Source organism: Dromiciops gliroides, chromosome 2, assembly GCF_019393635.1.
Source record: "Dromiciops gliroides isolate mDroGli1 chromosome 2, mDroGli1.pri, whole genome shotgun sequence".
NCBI lineage: Eukaryota > Metazoa > Chordata > Mammalia > Microbiotheria > Microbiotheriidae > Dromiciops > Dromiciops gliroides.
The window spans coordinates 238,311,938-238,329,416 of record NC_057862.1 but is presented as its reverse complement, the minus strand read 5'-3'; the positions used below and the strand labels follow the sequence as shown (position 1 = coordinate 238,329,416).

General features: G+C 38.5%; 1 protein-coding gene across 4 annotated transcripts in view; it reads left to right on the top strand.

Annotated features, from left to right (window-relative positions):
* DNAL1 (dynein axonemal light chain 1) overlaps window positions 1-15,653 on the top strand; it is a 29,772-nt gene extending 14,119 nt beyond the window's left edge. For 2 of the 4 annotated variants that reach the window (XM_043985220.1, XM_043985221.1), the window contains exons 4-8: window positions 2,093-2,148; window positions 6,446-6,501; window positions 10,020-10,146; window positions 11,110-11,250; window positions 12,999-15,653. In XM_043985220.1, coding sequence (XP_043841155.1) covers window positions 2,093-2,148; window positions 6,446-6,501; window positions 10,020-10,146; window positions 11,110-11,250; window positions 12,999-13,039 — 421 coding nt within the window. In that variant the 3' untranslated portion in view covers window positions 13,040-15,653. The remainder of the gene's footprint in view (window positions 1-2,092; window positions 2,149-6,445; window positions 6,502-10,019; window positions 10,147-11,109; window positions 11,251-12,998) is intronic. The other 2 variants (XM_043985223.1, XM_043985222.1) reach the window with 1 other exon arrangement.
* Window positions 15,654-17,479: the final 1,826 nt, after the last annotated feature.

Below are 17,479 nucleotides of genomic sequence, written 5' to 3'. Positions count from 1 at the left end.
ATTTCAGTGGCCAAAAGCAAGGTGGCCCATCTGGACCCATTTTATGCACTGGCGCCATCCTAGATTCAAGGTATTCCAAGAGTCATAGTGCAGTGTTAAGTTTTAATATCTTTGAATTTTACTGAGATTTTTGGGACCTCCTGCAGCTAACCTCACTGACAGAGAGCAAGCATATGACAAGGTGGAGGCAGCACCATCTAGTGCTATACTTCAAGTCAAGAAGACGAAGGTTTGAATTCCCCCTCAGACACTTGATAACTGTGTGACCCAGAGCAAGCCACCTAACATTTCTGGGCCTTAGCTTCATCATTTGTAAAATGTGGAGGTTTAACTCGTCCCTTCCATGCCAGATCTCTGCTTCTCTGAAACATGAATGTTCTTCATCTAGGCAGCTGAGTAGCACGGTAAGAATATTGGCCTAAGATCCATGAGGTCCGAGTTCCAGTTCTGAGGACTTTGAGTTTTACAACAGCTTCCCTTTACCATAGCCCGATGAGGCAGGTGGTGCAAGGGTTGTCATTTGAGGATACTAGGCAGAGAGATGGAATGTGCCCTGAACATGCTCACACCAGCCAGGCCAATGGGCAACTGGCATTTATGAAGAACCTTCTGTGGGCGCACCCTTTTGTTGAGAGCCAGGGCTACAGACACAGGCAGAAAGCTCCCCTTGGGGAAGATAACACATTAAAGGGGGTTGAGGAGGAGGTGCCTTCAGAGGAAACATGGCGTCAAGGTTTAGAAAGTCAGAAGCAGTCAGGTGAGGAATAAAGGTTGGCCACCTGGGCCCCACACTGAACTAGAGGTTCCTGGGAGCAACTCATCAAGGGGAAAAGGGGTTTGGCATGGTGGAGGGATGGCCTGGGGTGGAAAGGCTGCAAGGGATGGAGGGATGTTCCAGGATAAGGTGGCCCCAGGTGCTGAGGGAAGTGAGTAGAGGAGCCAAAATGAGAGTAGAGCACAGATCTGACTTCTATTTCAGGACCCTTTCCACTATACTATATTGCCTTTCAACTAGAAATCATGTAGTAGAGCCCCTCAGCTTACAGATGGGGAAGTTGTGAAGATCCAGTAAGGTAACTGTAGTGTTTTCGTTTGTAACCATAAAGCACTACTTCATGTGGATTGTTGTTGTTATGATGATATATATGGAGAACCCTGTGCTGTGAAGCAGTCCTCTTCAATGTTGTTAATTATGGCTCTCAGATGTTCTCTTCCTTAATGGTATAATATGTGTCTCCTCAGAGGAGCCAAATCTTTAGGACCTTTTAACCCAGGATCAGAGACCTTGGAAATGGGCTTGGAAAGGAGTTGTCAGTTATCTACAGGACTTCATTCATGTGCTGACAGATACTTTTGAGTAGGCTGTCCCTTCCTAGGCCTTAAGAGAATTAGTTACCCACCATATTCACAGCACATTGAGCTATCTACTTCTCCAATTGACTGGGACTTCTTTAGGAAACTAGAAAACATATGAAATTACCAAGAATGTTTTATTTATATATATATATCCACATACATATATACATATTTATACACACACATAAAACCATTTAAAAATTACTTTAAGGCAGCAAAATAAGTCAAGAATTATCCTTCAACTCAGTCTTTCTGAACCTTAAAGTAGTACTTATAGATGTGAGGGCAGGTAGATGGTGCAGTGGATAGAACACCAGGCCTGGAGGCAGAAAGATCTGAGTTCAGATATGACCTCAGACACTTACTAGCTGTATGACCCTAGACAAATCACTTAACCCTTTTTGCCTCAATTCCTCGTCTTTAAAATGGGGACACACTAGAAAGGGAAATAGCAAACAACTCTAGTATCTTTGCCAAGAAAATCCCACAGACAGTGACTGTGGGGTCCCTTAGAGACGGATATGACTGAATGACTAAACAACAACAACAACAGTGTGATCCAGTATAATTATTATTCTCATTTTGAAGTCATTAAGGAATTTCGATGTGAGACTTTGATTTAAGATATAGCCAAGAAAATAAAAAAACATAACATTCTTGTTCTAATGAGTGTTGAGGAATCTTTGCTATGGCATTTTTGATTTTCCAATTAATTTAAGTTTTTATTCTCTCTAAGGAAGCTTTCGCTGTCTACAAACTGCATTGAAAAAATTGCCAATCTGAATGGTTTAAGTAAGTAATCTACCAGTTATTTGAGTTTTCAAGCTGCTTGAAATAAGCTTTCCAAAGTTTGATGACAATTTGAAGATGGTTATCTATAAATAATTGTCATATAAAAGAAAAGCCCACATACCTCAGATCTCAATATCATAAAAGAACTGAAGAGATAAATTTACTTTAACATTCTTAAATATGACATGTCAGAAATCCAGAGATTTTTGTATGTTTCCTACATTCAGTTGAACTAGGTAGTATTGGAACAAAGGTAGATCTGAGAAATTCAGATATAATTTAATGTTTACTTGATTTTGAGGGAGTAATTAGAGCATATAATTGAAATGGTGGGATCTGCTCTTGTTTTTTGCAGACTCATTATTTGAGACATTTCATTTCTATGCACTTCTTTTTTTTTTTTAGTGAGGCAGTTGGGGTTAAGTGACTTGCCCAGGGTCACACAGCTAGTAAGTGTTAAGTGTCTGAGGCCGGATTTGAACTCAGGTACTCCTGACTCCAGGGCCAGTGCTCTAGCCACTGCGCCACCTAGCTGCCCCAAATCACTTAACTTCTGACCCTCAGTTTCCTCACCTATAAAATCAGAAATTTGGACTAGATAGCCTCTGAGGTTCCTTCCAAGCTCTGAGTCTATAATCTTGTGAAAATAGGCATAATGATTAGTTGTAAAGTTGATTAGATTTGGTACAAAAGACAGTGTATTATTTATCTTAAGATCATAATGTGGGGGCAGCTAGGTGGCACAATGGATAAAGCACCAGCCCTGGATTCAGGAGGACCTGAGTTCAAATCCAGCCTCAGACACTTGGCACTTACTAGCTGTGTGACCTTGGGCAAGTCACTTAACCCCCATTGCCCCGCCAAAAAAAAAAAGATCATAATGTGTAAAGCTGAAAGGGGCCTTCGAAATCATCTAGTCTGTTCCTCTCAATAAATGCATTTTTTTGTTTATTTTTAATTAAAGAGGTTTTTTGAGGCATTTTCTTGGAATAGTTTTTGATGAGTGATCATCTACATGCACTTTTTCAACTCCTATACATTTGTGAGGCAATTTGTTGGGGCTGTCTGTACACTAGCCCCTTGTGGAATTGAGCTTGCAGCCTTGGCCCCATTAACACTATGTTCTAAACCAGGGGAATTCACATGATCATCTATACAAAAAATCCTTTGTAATACTGAATTCTAAAGAATGAAACTTGTCTGCAACTTATAGTTTTCCCCACCAAAACAGTGGAACCCAAAGATGCAGTGATTTGGTTTCATTGGAAACTGCTGTGAAAAATTAGTTCATTGTCTCTAGGAGCAGAAACTTTACATGGCATCATAAAAGTATTATGAAAATTTTCAATGGCTTATATTAAAACACTTAATAGTTCTTTGGTGTTAATACAATTAACCATAAAATGTTTTATTCCTTAACAGTAAATACCAAAAGATATTTTTAGCCTGGCATCACTATTTTCTCATATGTTTTTTCAAATATAATTTATCAAAGTTTTCATATCCTTAATAAGTATATATTAATATTAATTTAAACTAATTTTATTTTTTTTAAAAAGCACATCTATCTTTATGGAGAATAAGCTTCAATAGGATTATAGGAATCTTTGATTCTTATAATGATTTAATTTATATTTTTATAATACCTTATATTTATATAGGACTTTAAAAGTCAAATCTTTTTGCAGAGAATAATTCACTGATTCTTCTAATCGGAGTATAACAGCATTGAGGACTGATTATAAGGTTCCACGGAACAAGTATATTTAAACTAAATTGTGATAATAAGAATATGGAAAATGATATAAACTTTAATCCAAAGTAATGATACTTACTCCTGAGGAGAGGGGATATTCAGTGATTTGCTTATAATCCTTTTTCAACATCATTACAAAGATTGAAAGCATGGATTTTTTTTAAAAAACAAAGTTAATTCTTTTCTTTTTTATTGTGTATGTCTTCGTACTATGAAAGGCTTAGAATATGCTTCTTAGATTTAGTGACAGCATGCCTTCTGCTTTCTACAACCAATAATTGAACATCCTTATCAGGAAGCAGTTCAAAGTCAGTGTCATGGTGTAAGATTACAATTTTGACATTTATTTTATGTGGTAGAGCTATCAGTGTTATTTCCTGCTAGGCCAATCAGCTTCATTAGTTCTTAAATTCATAGATTAATAGAGGTCCCCCTCAGGGACTTTAGAGGTTACCTGGCCCAGCCCTTTAATTTTACAGTTGAGGAAGGTAAGGCCTAGAGTGGGAAAGTGATTTGTCCAATGTCACACAGCTAGCTAGGGGCAAAGTTTGGGACTAAAATGCAAGTTCCCTTCTCCTAGTTCAGGGTTCTTTCTATTACAACAAAATCCCTCGAACTTGTTTTTTTGGCACTCTTGTTTAACTGAAAACAGGTGCCTTGAGCCTCCCAAATGGAGAGAACTAACCTCTGGAGTTGGGAAATAAGTTCTAGAGAAGAAGGGCTAATGGAGAGAACCATACCTAGTGATGCCTAGCACCTGAGACAAATGAAATTGTAGGTTTGAGTAACCATTTTGAATTTCTAAATGCATATAAAAAGCTGACGCTTCAAACCATAGCTATAAGGGGAATTATTAACATGGGAGCTTCAGATGAAAAGGTAAGAGACTTTGGAACATAAGGCCCCATGGCAGGATGAGCCCTCATGAAAGCAGACCCCAGGATGCCACAGGAGGGAGCATAGTGGGCTCAAATAGTAGTGCATAGGAAGGCCTTGAGTTCTCCTTTTGGCATGTGGGCACCAAGCCCTGATATCAGTCTGCATTCCAGGGTGGACTAGGAGGATCGACAGCATTCATTCTGGGGGAGAAACAGGTAACCTACCAGAGAATCTAGGCTGTCCCTTCACTGTGCAGTCCACAACTCCTGATCCCAGAGGAGGAGGCAACTGAGTGGGGCAATGGTAGGGGTAGGTGGGCTCCAAAAGAGAAGTAACATGGTTATGGGACCCTGCAGAGTAATGACCTGAAGCAGGCTAGGATTCCTGCATGGCTTGAGGGGGACTGTTGGTGGCAACAGTGCTCCCCAAATTAGTTACCTACCTGTACTCTAGAACAAAACCCCAGTTATGACTGTGGATTATTAGTCTTGCTATGGTCTCAGGAACACCAATATCTATCCCTACCACTCACTTCTGAATCATTTAAGTGCAAACTTCATTCTCCTTCAAAGAGTTAGGAACCCCATGAATTCCAGATCACATCTGGGATGAGACAGAAAACCTGCTCTGGGTAATTATTTGGCAAGGATCCCATTTGGCTCCAGGCAAGCCAAAAGTGCTGGCATACAGCTGGCACTCAATAAATATTAATGATTGACTGATTGAAGTTGAATTGTTTCTACCTGGGTTGCCAATGTCTTTGGCTAGTATTTTGTCACAGAAGCCATGATACTTTTATTGATTTGTTATTTGGTATTCTTTTTTTTTTGGTAACTGTACTTCTGACATTCTCCTTTTCTTTCCTTCCCCATTGCCCCCTTAATTCTAAGCTTCTCATAGAGGTCCAGACTGAGAAATTTGTCTTTCTTCTCTATAATCACTTAGATCCCAAGACCTAGACTGATTCCTTTGTTCATAATATAAGAATCTTTCTGAATATCGTATAAGTGCTGAATATATTTGTACTGTCAAACAATATTATATCTATAAATGCTATATAAATATGAATTTTGAAGACTGTGGAGTGCTATCTATATAAATTTTAATTGTTATTGCCTTTAGAATAATTGTATATTATAAATAGAATAGTCCATTTTACAGGTTGAATCTATTCCCCTTATTTAGTGTAAATCCAGAAAAACTAGCTGACTTGCTGAATTGGGCATCTCTCCTGCCTTCACCATACCTTTGCACAGGCTGTCTTGCGTGCATGGGATGCATTCTTTCCTTATCTCAACTTCTCAGGATTCCTAATTTCCTTCAAGGCTCACCTCAGGAGTGCCATGGCCTTCCTAACCAAGGCTTTCCTGACCAGCATCCCTACCCCCAGGTATTAGTGCTCTTCCTTTCTCAAATGATGGTACCTTTACTTATATAGACAGATGTTTCATTGCCTTCCTTCCCTCTTCCTACCCCATCAAGGTTAGCTCTTTGAGAGTAGAGAGTTTTTTTTAATCTTTGTATTACCTTGTACTTAGTGTTTTCTTTTTTTCATCAATAAGCATTAATTAAACGCCTCTTATGTGCCAGGCGCTGTAAGGATGTAATTATGCAATGCTTTTTGAGTTAAATAAACATAAAACCATTTTCTCTCTGTTGTAGAAAACTTGAGGATCTTGTCATTGGGAAGAAATAACATAAAGAACTTAAATGGATTGGTAGGTTACCTTTCATATCATTCTTTTTAAGCATGTGACATTAGGGCTGTTATTGGTGTTTGGGACTGATTCTTTTTAAAAATTCTTTGTCCATCTCTCTAAAGAAGAAACTTGGAGAGCATTCTGTGCAATCAACTTTTTTATTCATTTGCTAGGAATGTAATCATAATAATAGTAATAACTCATATTTGGGTTTTTTGTTGTTTATTGTTAGTCCTGTCTGATTCTTCATGACTCCATGTAGGGTTTTCTTAGCAAAGATACTGGAATGGTTTGTCATTTCCTTCTCTAGCTCATTTTACCGATGAGGAAACTGAGGCAAACAGGGTCACACAGCTAGTTAGTATCTGAGGTCGAATTTGAACTCAGGTCCTCCTGACCCTAGGGCCAGCACTCTAAGCCTGTTGCTCTAATAGCTCACATTTATATAATGTCTACTATGTGCCAGGTACTTTGCTAAGTATGTTTTACAAATAGCTCATTTGATCCTCACAACAACCCTTGTAAGGAAGGTGCTATTATTATCCCCATTTTACAGATGAGAACACTGAGGCAAACCTCTGTTAAGTAACTTGCCCATGGTTCCATAGGAAGTAAGTGTCTCAGGTCATATTTTAACTCAGGTCTTCCTGACTCCAGGCCCAACACTCAATCTACCACAAATAAGAGTAAGAGCCATTAGCTATTTAGTATTAACTGAATGTTTTGAATGATCAGCAAACATTTGGAAGAATCAATTCAGCTCAAACAGAGTTGCAAAGTAGTTGAAGTGAGATAGCCTTATTGCAAAACCAGGTGTAGTTCCTGGAAAGATAATGCCAGGACTGTTTTCTCCTCTCTCCTAGGAATAATAAGAAACTTAGGGTTTGATATTGTAAAGCCAAGAAATAAAAAAAGGATTTGCCGTTAGACTTCATGATCTTCCTGAAGGCTCTTTTAAAAACTCAACTTTTGCCTCACAGAAGCCCAGTCAAAGTTAACCTGGAAGGTACAGCCTCCTAAGACTGACCTTAGAGAGCCGGGCCAGGCAGCCCTAAACTTGCTGCATTACTCTTATGGAAGCAGTTACCATCACAGAATAGGAATGAAGATTCTTCGGGGTAATATCTGAAGCCACTGCATGGCATGAAACAAATAGTTATTCAGCCACAGGGCTAGAATGGGATCCAGGTAGTCCAACTCCTTGTTTTTAGATGAGGAAACTGAGGCCCTGAAAAGCTGTGACTTCCTCTAGGTAATTTTAAGTGGGCACCAGAGTGGGGGGGGGGGAGGCAGCATGGGCCTGTGGTTTCACTGGGTTTAGGGAACTCCTGGCAAGAAAGGTTGTCTTACTAATGCAGATCAACAATTGTTTTGCAGTTTGTAGAGGCAGAGAAGTGGTAGTGAATAGAGCACTGACTAAGTCCAGCTCTTGCCTCAGATCCTTTTTAGCTTTCTCACCCTGGACGAATCACTTAACCTCTCTCAACTTCACTTTCTTCATCTGTAAAACGGGGATAATAGTATCTACCTCACCGGGTGGTTGTGAGGACCCAGTGAGACACTATATATAAGATACTTTGCATTATTAAAGTACTCTAGAACTGTTAGCTGTTATTTATAGCTGTAGAGAGTTGTAGAGAGTTGTCTGGACCGCCGAGAGAGGTGACTTGCCAGGGGCACACTGTGGCTATGCACAGAAACAGGGCTTAAATCCCTATCTTCCCAATCCCCAGCCTGGTTCTCTCTCTCCTGTATCAGGGTTGTCGAACACAAATAGAAACGGGGCCACTAACCTATATGGCAGGCAGCATATTGACTTGGGAAACCAGAGCTTCACATTATCTATGTCCTATTTTATTCTTATTTATTTTGTTAATGTTTCCCAATTACATTATTTTTTTAATTAATAAAGTATTTTATTTTTTCCCCGTTACATGTAAAGATAGTTCTCAACTTTTGTTTATACAAGCTTTCCAATTTCAGATTTTTCTCCCTCCCTCCCCCCTCCCCTAGACAGCAGGCAATCTGATATAGGCTATATATATATATATATATATATATATATATATATATATATATATATATATATATACACATACATATACATATACATATATACACACACATAATAACATTAATCCTATTTCTGCATTAGTCATGTTATAATAGAAAAATCAGAGCAATCATGAAAAACCTCAAAATAGAAAAAACAACAGCACCAAAAACAAAAGAAATAGTATGGTTCATTCAGCATCTATACTCCACAGTTCTTTTTTTTTCTTGGATTTGGAGATCCTCTTCTATCATGAGCTCCCTGGAACTCTTCTGTACCATTGCAACCCAATTACATTATAATGTGGTTCAGTCCTTCAGGAGTATGGAAGGACATGTGTTTGACACCTCTGCTTGAGGCAACTCTGTCTCTCAGCCAAGGTCACAGAGGTAATAAATAACAGAGCCAGAAATGAACCCAGGGCTGCCTCTGCCTCCAAAAATAGTGCAATTTCTACCACACCACATTGTCCCTGGGTTTTATGGCCATTTCTTCTCTTGATCCTGTAAAATGTTAGTTGTCATAGTTATTGAATGCTCTGAGTCTCAGATAATCAAGAGCAAAGATATGATAGAAATTCTTTTAAAAGTCAATTATTCTACTACAAGGGGTAGAGCCAAGATGGCAGAGTAAAGGCAGAGACTTGCCTGAGCTCTCCCAAATTTTCCTCCAACAACTTTAAAATAACACCTCAAAACAAATTCTAGAGCAGCAGAGCCAACAAAAGAATGGGGTAAAACCGTTTCTAACCCACGACAACTGAGAAAATGGGTAGGAAACTTCTGTCTTACTGGAGTGAAAGTGATCAGATTTTTTTTTTTTTTTTTGGTGAGGCAATGGGGGTTAAGTGACTTGCCCAGGGTCACACAGCTAGTAAGTGTCAAGTGTCTTAGGCTGGATTTGAACTCAGGTCCTCCTGAATTCAGGGCCGGTGCTTTATCCACTGCACCACCTAGCTGCCCCAAGTTTTGAATCTTTTTCAATACAAGTATGGTGGTTTCCTAATAAAGTGAAATTTTACTAATTTTTATTCTAATTTAGACCTTGATACTTCAGGTGAGTGACTGAATTGCAGTTTACCTTTAGGACTAGCCATGAATAAATGGTGCAAACAAGGAAGAGAATATTTAAAACAACCTAATATAGGGGCAGCTAGGTGGTGCAGTGGATAGAGCACTGGCCCTGAATTCAGGAGTACCTGAGTTCAAATCTGGCCTCAGACACATAACACTTACTAGCTGTGTGACCCTGGGCAAGTCACTTAACCCCAATTGCCTCACACCAAAAAAAAAACAACAACCTAATATAACTGATGATTTTCAAGCTTCCCAAGTATTTTATAAAGGATGTCCTCTACAAAGACCTGCTCTGATGCCCCTTCGTGGTATGGAGGTAACCTGGCCTTCTCAGAAGCCATGCCAGCGTGGCAGTGCCCCCAATGCTTATAAATCTGGAATATTTAAATCCAATGTCATTTTTTCAGGAGGCAGTTGGGGACACTTTAGAGGAGCTGTGGATATCATATAATTTCATTGAGAAGCTGAAAGGGATCCACGTTATGAAGCGACTGAAGATCCTCTATATGTCTAATAACCTAGTGAAAGACTGGGGTAAGCCAAGTCTTTGATTCTGCCTTCTTGCTTACAGAAATTAACCCAGTAGGAGGACAAAGGATATGTAAAAGGAGAATTACTTTCTAAACAGTGGGCTTACTCCCAGACAGAAAGAGCTGCTGAATTGCAAGCAGTTTGTCCTTTTGAGCTGTTTAGTTATCTTTTTTCCAACCATAGGACTCAAAATAGCTTTACTAATAGTGAACAAAAAGTTTCCGATTTACCTAAAGGCCACAGGGAAATGAATTTAAATGTAATTCTTTTTCTGAGTCTCCCTTCTCTAAACTTAGGTCATACTTCAAACCCTTTTGGGGTCATGCATCTTATGCCACCTTGTATTTTAAAGTTTTCTTCATAATCCCCTTTTTAGATTGTCAGCTTCTTCAAGGGCAAGAGCCTTGTTCAACTGAGCTATGTCCTTTGTGCTCCCCAGTTTCTAGTGCAGTGCTGTACAGGGCCAGTGTTTATTGTGGAATTCAAGGTCTTGCTTATCTGGTCTTCAACCACATTCTGTCCATCCTTTGTTCCTTCACTTGACAAACGTGGCCTGCACTGCAAGCAGTTTCAAACCTGGAATGTGACGACAGCGTGAGAGTAATTGCAGAATCACTTCGTGCCACGGATATGATATATCATGGTGACTTGTCATCATCACCTGCTCCTCCAATTTCCGTTTTGAGACAAGAAGTTTGGTTCCTTTGAACTCGGCTGTAAATGATATTACCCCTTCTTTTTGGCTGAAAGAAAGGAGTTTTTCTTCCATTCATCTTGCATTGCTTAGAGGAGTCATCTTAGGTGGCATAGCTACTCTAGATGTCAGCCTGTTGCTGAAGTAAACAGAAGCAGCACAAAGTTACAGTTGCTAGTGTGTTCTGTGGTATTGAGGATCAGCCTGCAATTAAACCCCAGCAATTGTACTATTAATACATTTGATTTTAAGTTATTTCTTTGTAATTGTAGGGGAGTTTGTAAAGCTGGCTGAATTAGGATGCCTAGAAGAGCTGGTGTTTGTGGGTAATCCCCTGGAAGAGAAATATTCCTCTGAGGGCAACTGGATAGATGAAGCAACCAGACGAGTACCCCGGCTGAAGAAGCTAGATGGTGAGTTGTTTGGGTTAGCAGCTTGCTGGTGTTTTCTGGGTATAAGGGTTGATCTAGTGATGCGATATTATAAAGAGAAGAACCAGACAAGGAAAATAGCACATCCCCTTGAACCTCAGAGGCTGGCTTTTGTTTTGTTTTGTTTTGTTTTGTTTTGCAGGGCAATTGGGGTTAAGTGACTTGCCCAGGGTCACACAGCTAGTAAGTGTTAAGTGTCTGAGGTCGGATTTGAACTCAGGTCTTCCTGAATCCAGGGCTGGTGCTCTATCCACTGCGCCACCTAGCTGCCCCGAGGCTGGCTTATTTTTGAACCAGGTTTGAACCAGGGTGAACTGAGGAGGTTTGACCTGCACATGGTTTCCTCAGCATGTTTAGAGTATACTTTTGCTATCCATATTCTTAAAGATTCAAGGAAATTAGGTCTTTTTAAGTGTGTGGGGGCAGCTAGGTGGTACAGTGGATAAAACACCGGCCCTGGATTCAGGAGGATCTGAATTCAAATCCAGCTTCAGACACTTGACACTTGCTAGCTGTGTGACCCTGGATAAGTCACCTAACCCTCATTGCCCCACCCAAAAAAAAAAAAAAAAGGAGTTTAGGTCTGTTTTTCATGAGGGTAGAGTTTTACTTAGGATTTCTAGGGCTACCCCAAACAGTGTTTTCTCCAGTTTTTTAAAGTTTTAAGCAGATAACGATGCCACACAAGCAACAAACAAGACAGAATATAGGGTAGTATATAGTGTTCTATATATGGGACTTCCATGGAAATCAGCAGAGACATAGATTGAATTGGTTAGAGAATTCAGTCTTACAAAATAAGTGGTAGTAGTAGGCTTGCAGAATGAGATGAGATTCCAGCTGTACAGAGTGACAAGGTCCAAAGCACAGGAATGGGAAAGTTCAAGCCCTAGAATCATAGATTTAGAGCTGCAGGGGGTCGTAGAGGTTATCTGGCCCAACTCCTTCATTTTACAGATGAGGAAACTGGGGCCCAGAGAAGTTAAGTTACCTGTCCAAAGAAAGGGCAGAGTTAGCATTCGAACCCGGGTCTTTTAATTCTCAGTCCAGCTCTCCCTCCACCATACCACTATTCATCTACATTTGAAGACCAGTCTATACAGTAATTGTATTATAGGGTTTCAGAAAGTGTGTAGTTGGTGATTAGCCGAGGAAGTCTGATTGGTATTTCTAGATTATAGAAGACCTTGAATGAAAGGGTAAGAAAGTTAAACAATTCCTTGTAGACAATAGGGACTTTTTGCCAAGTACTTTTTCCTTCAGTACCCATGAGCCCATTTGAAACATTTGGGCATAATTTAGAAAGTAATGGATACACAGCTTTTAGGTCAACAGGAAGCTTCTGTCATTTAGAATATTAAGAATATATTAAATACATATTGAATCCAAGCCTTAGGAACCAGGTTTTGTTTTGTTTTTTTTTTCTTAACCCACTGTTTTCCCCCAATGTCATGGGGCTAAGTTACTCAACCTTGAGTTGCAAAAAAAGTTTGCATTTACAACCTGTAAATTTGTGCATCTAGTTAATTTATGTAAGATTTTTGTACGTTGCCTTAATGTTCTCACATGACAGTAGAATACCAAAATTTGTAAGTCATCCTAAGAGTTGAGAATTGTAATGCCCAACACGTCATTGTGTAAGGAAAAATAAAAGTGCTGCGAGTAAACTGAAAAAAAAAAAAAAGAATATATTAAGAATCTTCAGAAGTAATTCTCTCTTTCATTTTTAGGAATCCCGGTAATTAAAGAGGAAGAAGAAGAAGAAGGCTAATCCTACATTTCCACTTTGTTTTAACTTATGATATTTAAGTAAGAATAATAGATGATGCTTTGTATTGTTTGTTTTTTAAAGTATATTGAGGGCAAAAATATTTTTGAAACATTTTACAGATTCCTTGTCATCGTTCTCCCTTTCTTATCCCATCTAAAGAGTGAGTTAACAAAACAGTGGTGACAACAACTTTACATATAAGGACCCAGGCCTCCTATTTTGTAACTAAAGAAATTGCTGATAGCAGTAGTCATTCCTTAGTCACGACTGCATATCCCAAGCTAATATGATATTTATAAAATAGTAATTTTTTTCTAGTTAGAATAGAGGCACGTTTTTCATGTCCCTTCGACCTAAGTATTTTAATTATTTATAATAACAAAGGAATATGTTTTAGTTCTTTGTTGTTTGTTTAAATACCACTTAGTCTTTTTTTTTTTTTAATATTCATTGCTTCAAGAGAAAAGTTTTAGACCTTTGGACCTTTACCATCTTCCTTCCTGTCTAGTTACCTCCTTGTTTTTCATAGTCACACAAATGCCATCCATTTGGTTCAAAAAGAGAACATACAGCATGAAATGATCTTCTGTCACCAGCAAGACTCAGAACCAGCAGACCAAAGTTCAGTTGAAACAACTGTGAACTAGAGAGAAAGATTCAAATCCAAGGAGGCTATTTCATATTCTGTATTGTGTTTGTTGGGATTTTTAAAAAAACGAGTGCATGTTCAACTGGAATTTAGGTCATCTTTCCTTGTGGCCACTGAGTCAGATTATGGCCTGGGCAGTTCAGCGACTGCAGTTATCTTGATCTTCTGTCTAATCACTGCAGCTGAATCGGTATCAGTTGTGAAGATGACTGCAGTGCCGTCATCTGGTTATTTTGTACACGTCAATCTGGCCTTAGGCACATGGTTAAGGGTATATTAAAAACTGTCAAGAAGTGACTAGATATTTTAGTTTTGCCCAGCCCAAACTAGGCAGCATCGCTCCATATTCACCTAAGTCTTGTACCTAGATATCAAGTTCTTGATGAACTGAATCTAGCAACTTCCTGATACATGAACATTTCTCTTTCTAGGTTTGCTTTTGTTTGAGAAGCACCAATTCAGACGGCTGATAGGGTGGGTTATGTAAGTGCATATGGGAGGGAGAGAAAAGAAAGTGAATATTTTGATAAGTGTGTACAAGCAAATGGCAACATCTTTTAGAATAACTTCATGCAGCATTTCAATGTACTTAAACTCTGCAATCACGAAATAACGAGAAGACACACAATTTGGGAATATTGTATAACAAAAAAGCCTATGTTCCTTCTTTTTCTGGGGAACGTAAGATGGTATAAGTGGGTGCCTAAGTGGAGTTTTGCAGAGAGAAATGGCTGATTCACTCATAGAGAGCCAGAAGGAGGTCAGGAACCCTCTGTCACATTGTTAAAGATATTCCCAAAGTGAGGTATCACTGATAAATGCATAGTTAAAGGAGAAAAACATAAGTCAATGATTTAAAGAAGTGATTTAGAGACATAGCCCCTGGCTTCAGAAGTATTGAGTTCCAACCAAGACAGCAAACATTTGATTTCCTTGAGTATACAAACTTACTTAGAAAGGTGTTACTGCATTGACAATCAGTGTTTAGTGATGAAAGAAAGAAAAAAATTGGTGCAACATTTTAAACTTTTTAGCCATTCTCTATGTGAGAAAAAATTCTATATAGTTAATTTAGGAAACCCTGCCCAATCTTAAGAATCTAAAGCCTGTGGATATTCAATTGGATCATAATTCAAAAAACCTTCATTGTACTTTTGTTGTAGTTGGTAATTCATTCTGTTGTTCTGGTTGAATCGAAAATCTTTAGGTTGGTGGATGTGTTCTCTGTGTTCTCTATGTTCTCTTACGCCAACAGTCACTGTCAAAGTGAACGAGTGATTTACAGCAGGGTTGGCCCAATTGAGTCTGCTTGTCACATGGCTTAGGGGTCGTTTTTGATGCCTGTTTTTTCTACCCTTGGTTTTGACCTTTTTAAATTAGAAGGGACTTTTTTCTTTCCTCTTGTAACCTTGGAATCACATGTAGTGTTCAGTGAAATAGAAGGTGGTGATTAATGGTGATTTCACCTGATATTCACATTCATGTCCATTCAATATATTTGAGTGCCTACTGTGGTGCCTAGCACAGTTCTTTTTATGGGACTGAATTTAGAGTCTTAGCCATTAGGGAAGGAAGTATAGGGACCCAGAAGTAGTTCAGGATCTTCATCTATTTCATAGGACCCTAAATTTAACTGACACTTTAGGCCTTAAGCATATTGCTTCTAGGAAAAATGTTTGGCCTAGTTTGAATGTGTTGTCTCTATGCTTCTAGATTAGTCATATATATATATATATATATACAAATATATATATATATTTGTATATTAAATATAATATATGTTTTATACATATGTTTCAAGTGGCTAAATTAGTTTTCCTGAATCTATTTTTCCCTCTAATGGTAAATTTGTACAATTGGTCAGATCTTTTAATTGTTCAGAAAAGCTTCTATTTTAGTTATCCAAAGAATTCAACTCTTCTGTGGTATCCAATATTGATATAGTTGTGACTCTCTACATTTTGACACAGCTCTCTAGTTATCTGCTGCCAGTCTTCATGTGGTGTTTAAAAAGGTGATTGTGTGTATGATGGTAGTCAGAAAAGGCATATGAATGTTACCCTATTATGCCTTTCTTATCTTTTGGCAGTTTTATTTTCATTTTCTCTCTCATCTTCTCCTATAAGTGTCTCACCTAGCATGTTTTACCATTTTTACTTTGACCCAGCTTTCCCAAGATAGTCATTGATTTTTACCTCCTCTTGTTTTAAGTAACAATGGTGCCCTTTCTCTGATGGGAAATGTTCACACTTCTCTCTTAATCAATTTGTAGAAAGTCTAATGTCTTGAGTACATTTAAAAAACTGAATCCATGTTCTTTCAGGGTGATTTATAGTTAACTTTTGCACAAGATTCAGAGTTTTATGTCAGTAATAAAACTTTTACAAATTATTGTATAAAACGTGGGAATTGTACCTGAGAGTTGGATAATGTAGACATCCGTATCTTTCCTTAATAACTCACTGTTTTGAAAGTGCTTTACATTTTACAAAGGGTATCCCTTACTGCAAACCTCTGAGATACTTCAGATCTAGTTTGGGAGTGATCTGAAGATGTGGCTCATTATATGAAGAGACCTTGGTCTTAGCACTGTTCCTTAGGTATGGCTTTTAGAAAAGTTTGTAAAATTACTATGTAAGTTGGTATTTATTCACTTTCTTTGCAGTTACATGCCAAGAACTGAGATCAGGGGAATTAGTCTTCCCCCTTTCAGCCTAGGATGGAGGATCAAGGTTTGAGCAGAGCTTAGATACTGTTGCTATTCTCATATGGAAAAAGAGCTTTTGATTTGACAGGGAGTTCATTGCCAGTATAAAATAGAATAAGGGATGAGATGGGAGGTTTTAAGGGTATTCAAGTCCCTTTCAAGGATTTGTTCTCAGTATTAATTCCTGTGATGTGTAAATAGTTTTTAAGGCTAATTTAACTCTGGAGTTTACCTTAACCATCCACCTGGAAAGACTAAATAGAGAGGGGCTGCATAGAAAAAGGTAGGATTCAACCAGTCACTAAAAGATTGAAACTATCCACAGCACTGTCACTAATAGAGAAGGCAAACAGCCTATTGTATGACTAAGGACATTTTATATCCGCACAGTGTCACTGTGCTGGGCCTGGAATCAGGAAGACTCATCTTCCTGAGTTCAAATCTGGCTTCAGACACTTCCTAGCTGTGTGACCCTGGGCAAGTCACTTAACCCTGATTGCCTGAGTTTCCTCATCTGTAAAATGAGCTGGAGGAGGAAATGGCAAACCACTCCAGTACCTTTGACAAGAAAATCCCAAATGGGATCACAAAGAGTTAGATACAATTGAAAACCAAAATTTGTAAAGGCGCATTGTTAAATTACTATTATTCTTTGCTAGAGTTCCTGTTCATTTAACACAAACTTTTATTATTTGGGTTTTTTTTCATTAATCTGTAGAGCATTAAAGTCTAAAACAAAACTTCACTCAAGCAGAATTGGTGCTTCTGAGACATCTCAATTGAACCCATTTTCTAACCCCAGCTATAGTAGTTCCCAGGATTTTCTTCTTGTAAAGTTGTAATGATAGTTACAATAAAAAATTAAGGGTAATAGCAAAAATCTTTTCTAACTTATATGAGGTTCTAATCTACAAATTCACTGGTGCCTTTTCATGAACTAGTGACTACTAAAGAAATAAACTAAAGCAAACTGAGTCCTACCTTTATCTGACCTAAGTTATTGCCCAATGCTGTTTACTTGACTGTTGTGAGAAAGTGATAACTGGATTCTAGTTCATTTCCTAGGTGGAGGAGGTCAGAGGAA